Source organism: Sciurus carolinensis, chromosome 3, assembly GCF_902686445.1.
Source record: "Sciurus carolinensis chromosome 3, mSciCar1.2, whole genome shotgun sequence".
Taxonomy (NCBI): Eukaryota; Metazoa; Chordata; class Mammalia; order Rodentia; family Sciuridae; genus Sciurus; species Sciurus carolinensis.
In genome coordinates this window covers 10,843,738-10,850,814 of record NC_062215.1, presented here as the reverse complement: position 1 = coordinate 10,850,814, position 7,077 = coordinate 10,843,738, and the positions used below count along the sequence as shown (strand labels likewise).

Sequence of the window (7,077 nt, the reverse complement as noted above, 5' to 3'; positions counted from 1 at the left end):
TGCCCTCTTTCACCACTTCTATTCAACATCGTCCTTGAAACTCTAGCCAGAGCAATTAGACAAACCAAAGAAATTAAAGGGATACAAATTGGAAAAGAAGAAATCAAACTATCCCTGTTTGCTGATGACATGATTATATATTTAGAGGAACCTGGAAATTCCACCTGAAAACTTTTAGAACTCATAAGTGAATTCAGTAAAGTAGCAGGTTACAAGGTCAATGCTCATAAATCCAATGCATTTTTATACATAAGTGATGAATCTTCAGAAAGAGAAATTAGGAAAACTACCCCATTCACAATAGTATTGAAAAAAATAAAATACTTGGGAATCAATCTCACAAAAGAGGTGAAAGACCTCTACAATGAGAACTACAGAACACTAAAGAAAGAAATTAAAGAAAACCTTAGAAGATGGAAAGATCTCCCATGTTCTTGGATAGGCAGAATTAATATTGGCAAAATGGCCATACTACCTAAAGTGCGATACAGATTCAATGCAATTCCAATTAAAATCCCAATGATGTACCTTGCAGAAATAGAGCAAGCAATTATGAAATTCATCTGGAAGAATAAAAAACCCAGAATAGCTAAAACAATCCTCAGTAGAAAGACCGAAGCAGGGGGTATCGCAATACCAGAACTTCAACTCTACTACAAAGCAATAGTAACAAAAACGGCATCGTATTGGTACCAAAATAGACAGGTAGATCAATGGTACAGAATAGAGGACATGGACACAAACCCAAATAAATACAATTTTCTCATACTAGACAAAGGGGCCAAAAATATGCAATGGAGAAAAGATAGCCTCTTCAACAAATGGTGCTGGGAAAACTGGAAAACCATATGCAACAGAATGAAATTAAACCCCTACCTCTCACCCTACACAAAACTCAAGTCAAAATGGATCAAGGAGCTCAGAATCAGACCAGAGACCCTGCATCTTATAGAAAAAAAAGTAGGTCCAAATCTTCAACTTGTTGGCTTAGGATCAGATTTCCTTAACAGGACTCCCATAGCACAAGAAATAAAAGCAAGAATCAACAACTGGGATAGATTCAAACTAAAAAGCTTTCTCTCAGCAAAGGAAATTATCAGTAATGTGAAGAGAGAGCCTACAGAGTGGGAGAATATCTTTGCCACTCATACTTCAGATAGAGCGCTAATTTCCAGAATATATAAAGAACTCAAAAAACTCTACACCAAGAATACAAATAATCCAATCAACCAATGGGCTAAGGAAATGAACAGACACTTCGCAACAATAGGTGTTGGCGAGGATGTGGGGAAAAAGGAACACTCATACATTGCTGGTGGGGTTGCAAATTAGTGCAGCCACTCTGGAAAGCAGTATGGAGATTCCTCAGAAAGCTTAGAATGGAACCACCATTTGACCCAGCTATCCCACTCCTTGGCCTATACCCAAAGGACTTAAAATCAGCATACTACAGAGATACAGCCACATCAATGTTCATTGCTGCTCAATTCACCACAGCCAGATTGTGGAACCAACCTAGATGTCCTTCAATTGATGAATGGATAAAGAAACTGTGGCATATATATACAATGGAATATTACTCCACCATAAAGAATGATAAAATTATGGTATTTGCAGGCAAATGGATGAAATTGGAGAATATCATGCTAAGTGAGATAAGCCAATCTCAAAAAACCAAAGGACGAATGATCTCGCTGATAAGCAGATAATGACACATAATGGGGGGTGGGAGGGGTTAGTGTTAGGGTTGGGGTTAGGTTTAGGGTTAGGGATAAGGAGGGTGGTAAGAATGGAGGAAGGAAGGACTGTATAGAGGAAAAAGAGGGGTGGGAGGGGTGGGGGGGAAGGGAAAAAATAATGAATCAAACATCATTGCCCTATGTAAATGTATGATTACACAAATGGTATGCCTTGACTCCATGTACAAATAGAGAAACAACATGTATCCCATTTGTATACAATAATGAAAAAGAAAAGAATACTAGCATCTATATTTATCAGGGAAAAAAAAACTACATTTCAAAAAATTTCAATCATTAATTGAAATCATTGATGGATCAATAAAGGCATTAATGGCAATGAAACTGATAAATAATGAGATGTAAAGACTTAACCAAAAAAGGCTTGAAATGAGTAAGGAAAGAAAACCTAGTTATCAAACAAGCTGAGTTACTTAAATTCAACCCACCCACAAATGCTAATGCAAAATAGCATATAAACTGACACACCCATTGTTAAATTTCATATCTTTGATATTTATTTCATTCTTTCTACTAATGGTAATCTGCTCAGTGCACAAATATGATTTATTATTATTAATATTCACAAAGTTTGAATTTATAAAAGCCATTATGTAGGCATATGATAATCTCTTACTTTGGCCTTATATAAGCCTAGCTTTTAAGACTGGAGCTCCCTGAACATCACCATCAATCATAATTACATGTCATCACAGGATATAGGTGAGGGTTCTCAAAGCCACACACGACTCATTGTGTTTGAAAGAACTCAATTTTCCTGCCATTGAATTTCTTCTCATCTTTTGCTGGAGTTGATATGTGATAGTGATGCTATTCCCTGAGAAGAAAGCCTAAATGGAAACCCTGGGAAATCTCAGCTCTTCCCTCTTCGAGACCAGGAAATCCAAGCCTTGCTCTGCAATACTTCCGATCTTTAATCCTTTCTATTACATATTTTTTTCAGATGTTCCAGTTAATGTATGTTAAATTTTGTGACTTTTCTTATCCTTCAGAGAAATCATTTACTGATTATTAACATAAGCAGCTCAGGTGCTCAGTCATTTTTTAAACATTCAATGGGAACTGCAAACTAAAATGTATTTAGTCACCTAAAAGAATTGTTTACACTGAGAGTCCATCTTACTCCAGAGTGGCAAATCATCAAGAATATAAGTAATGATAAATGTTGGTGAGGATGTGGAGAAAAAGGTTCACTCATACATTGGTGGTAGGACTGCAAATTGGTGCAAACACTCTGGAAAGCAGTATGGAGATTCCTCAGAACACTTGGAATGGACCACCTTTTGACTCAGTGATCCCACTCCTCGATTATACCCAAAGAACTTAAAATCAGCATACTACAGTGACACAGTCACATCAGTGTTTATAGCAGCTCAATTCACAATAGCTAAATCATGGAACCAACCTAGGTGCTCTTCAACAGATGAATAGATAAAGAAACTGTGGTATATATACACAGTGGAATATTACTCAGCCTTAAAAAAGAATGAAATTATGGCATTTACTGGTAAATGGATGGAACTGGAGAATATCATGCTAAGCAAGATAAGCCAATTCCAAAGAACCAAAGGCTGAATGTTTTCTCGATCTGCAGATGCTAATTCACAGTAAGAGGGGGGTAAGAATAGAGGTATTTTGGACTAGACAGGGGGGAGTGAAGGGAAGGGCAGGGGCATAAGGATAGGAATGATAGTAGAATGAATCAGACATTATTACCCTATGTGCACATATGATTTCATGACCTTTGTAACTCTACATCATGTACAACCAGGCAAATGAGAAGCTGTACTCCATTTATGAATGATGAGTCAAAATGCATTCTACTGTCATGTATAACTAATTAGAACAAATTAAAAAAAACTCACTCCATAAAAAAAAATAAAAATAAATTGTTTACAATACACAATCATTAATCTTGTGAACCCACCTGATGAGCACCTTTTGCAAGTTTCCTAGTGTACTTGGTATAAAACTTAGAAAGTTGAAGAAGATATAGTGCCAGTTACCTTAAATCTATTATTTGCATGTAAATAACACATAGTCTGATTTTAGAATAGAAAAAATTTCTGTGGATTGTCAGATTATGAAGAAAGCATTCACATCAACATAAAGATATGAATAAAATGGATAAGATATAACGAAAACGGAAATTGAATTCAAGGAAAAAGTAAATAGTGCAGATGCCAGAAACAAAACGAGAAAACACAGCTAACTGAGTGTGACGGTGCACACCTGTATTCCCAGCCACTCAGGGGGCTGAGGCAGGAGGCACGCAAGCTCGAGACCAACCTGGGCAACTGAGGGAAGCCCTGTCTCAAAATAAAGGGTTAGGATGTAACTCGGTGGAAGAGCACCCCTGGGTTCAATTCCCAGTACCACCAAAAGAAAAGAAAAAGAACAATGAAAGAAAACAAAGCTAAAAGAAGATTGCTATTTTAAGACTGTGAGTTTTGGGGTGGTATGGGAAAGGTTGATGAATATGTCATTTAAATTATATTAAATATATTATTATCATAAGTAATTAAACATAATTCATTATATAAGACAGACACTTCTTTCCATAAAAAGTATGAGATAGTTTTTTTATGGCTATCAAAGAACTACTAATAAGAAACCCTTCAAGAAGAAAGAACTCAAACCCAGCAGGAGACAGTTGGATACTAGAAACTAATAAATATTTCTAAACTAAATAAATATTTACTGCATGGAATAAAGATGGCAATGACTAATTTTTCTTAGGGTGGGTGTTGAGGACAGTGGATATCTATGATATAAAAAAAAGCAATTATAACAGGGAGAGACATGATCTGAACTGAGTTCCCTAGAAAACAGTTAAAGATGAGGACAGAGATCCTAATGAATTTTAGAACAGCACTATCCAATATGGTAGACACTAACCCCAGGTGGGGATCTAAATTTAAATTTAAGTTAATTAAAAAGCCCTAATATGTAAAATCCAGTTCCTTTAGCTCTGACATGTAAACAGCTTGGAAGTCATCATTTCTTTCCTTACAAGAAAAAAAAAATCTAAGAAAATTGAAAATTGATGTTTCTCAGACCTATCAAGACTGAGGCTTCGGGGTCAATCATAACCCTGAAATCATAAAAACAAGTGAATGCAAAGAATTATGGACAAGATCAGCTTACCTGGAACAGAAGACACTAGAGTCATAAATTGTTAGGAATAACAACTTAAATGGTAATTTTGGTGAACTTCTGAAGGCTGATCATTTGTATTTCTGAGTTCAATAGTCTTAGGAAGCCAAGAGTGCTAGGGTGTGACCAGAGAGGGTCAAAGATATAGGCCTAGAAGGTTCTACTTCTAGAGATCTAGCAACAAGGTAGGGAGAAGAGGGAAGAAATACTCTGACCTCTTTCATCTTCCACCCTTCCATCTCTTGGGCTTCTTCTTAGATGAGCCAAACCTTCAGGAGTTGTTAGTATAAGGCACTAACAACTCCTGAAGAAACAGCAAACTATATATCATTTATAATAGCTTTAGAAATATAACTCTTCAGAGGTAAGGATGGCACAGGTTGGTTATCCCTTATTAGAAATGCTGGGAACCAGAGGGTTTCAGATTTCAGGGTTTGTTTTTTTTTTTCAGATTTTTAAAAAAATATTTGCAAATACATGAAATATCTTGGAGATGAGACTCAAGTCTAAGCACAAAATTCACTTATGTTTTATATACACCTCACGCACATAGCCTGGAAGCAATTTTGTACTTTCAGTGTGCCTGAGAATTTTGACTATGACCTACACTTGAGGCCAGGTGGGGGATTTTCCACTGGTGTCACCGTGTAGGTGTTCAACACGTCTTGGATTCTGGAACATTTCAAATTTCAAGTTTTCAGATTTGGGGTGTTTGACCCTACATTATAAAATATATAGGTAAAATATTTAATTATATAAAAAGCTTATGACACGGATAAGGAAAAGCCTGGCTAGGCAAAATAAATGAACAAGAAATACAAATAACACAAAACTGAATGAATACATAAAAAACTGCAACCTTACCATAAATTTGAAATTAAATTAAAATAATTGCAATGCTATGTAAATAAGTATGTATATCTTTTTAGGAAATTATGTATACTGTATGGTTACAACTATGTAAAAAATGTCCTAAAGATAGAAGGAAATAGTTAGATTTTGTATGGAAAAATTGTGATAATTCTTTTATTCAATTTTATTTAATTTTTATATTATTTTCCATTATACCAATTTTCTTTGCTGAGCATAAAAATATTTTTAAGTTATATGATACATCACCAGAAAAATAAAGCAGGAAAAATTTTTTTTTAAGTTTTCAAAAAGTTTTCTGGTGATTTTCAGAAAGACATAGTTATTTTTTAGGTATGAAAATATGTGAAGCTGACATACAGAAGACATGTGTATATAGATATACTATATGCACATATGCAAAAATAAGGGGAAATGACCTTACAAGAGTAGGAAATACACAGAAAACTATTGATGGGGAAATGAGGGTAATCATAAGAACATAACATTAGGATTCAAAATTTTAAAAATCTGAACAAATATTACTATGACTCCCCTTGTTTTCAAAAGGTATACTTAAACTTCTTTTCTAATGTGCATGTTTTTTCATTTTTTAATTGAAGGGTTGTTTAGTCCCTGTGGAGGTAAAAATAATTTCTGAAAGGTTTCAGGAAAAGAACTTGAGTTGCACTTGTATATTTTAAAAAATCATAAACCTGATGTACCAAACCAGCATGAAACTGTTACACAGCTTCCTGCTATTGCACACATCCTCACCTACTTCAACTACAGAATCTTTGGCAAATGGAAAAAAAAAAAAAAAAAAGTCATGTTTGAAAATGTTCTAAGCTTGTAGTTTTATTTCCCAATACCCAGTGTTTGGTTCTTGGGGGGATTTTACCAGTATTTTGTATTGCCTTTCTCACGACTTTCAACCACCCCTAAGTCTAAGGAGAGGAATAATTTTTAAATTTATTCATTTACTGACTACACATACAACCTATACCTGATTCTGATATCAAGTGATCTTTTAAATCATACTACTAATTATTACACAAAATGAATGTTCATAGCACATTGGGTTTGAGGTCTTAGGGTTCATCTGAATAAGGAAGGAGTTTCCATCTCATGGTTGTATCAAATTCTTCATCAACATTTCCCAGCTCCGGCTTCTTAAAAAGTTCCAGGAATACCTAAGAGAAGTCAAGAAGAGAAAGGAATAACCAGGTCATGGACTGTCTTCCAAATAAACAGGAAAAATGCATATGGCTTGCATGTGAAATTTACAGAAATGATAGAAAGTCAAATGGTA

At 35.0% G+C, this 7,077-nt stretch overlaps 1 protein-coding gene across 1 annotated transcript in view; it reads right to left on the bottom strand.

Moving 5' to 3' along the window:
* Nucleotides 1–5,979: 5,979 nt before the first annotated feature.
* Abca6 (ATP binding cassette subfamily A member 6) overlaps nucleotides 5,980–7,077 on the bottom strand; it is a 58,071-nt gene continuing 56,973 nt past the window's right edge. The window contains exon 39 of the mRNA XM_047546032.1: nucleotides 5,980–6,958. Within this exon, the coding sequence (XP_047401988.1) occupies nucleotides 6,857–6,958 (102 nt within the window). The 3' untranslated portion in view covers nucleotides 5,980–6,856. The remainder of the gene's footprint in view (nucleotides 6,959–7,077) is intronic.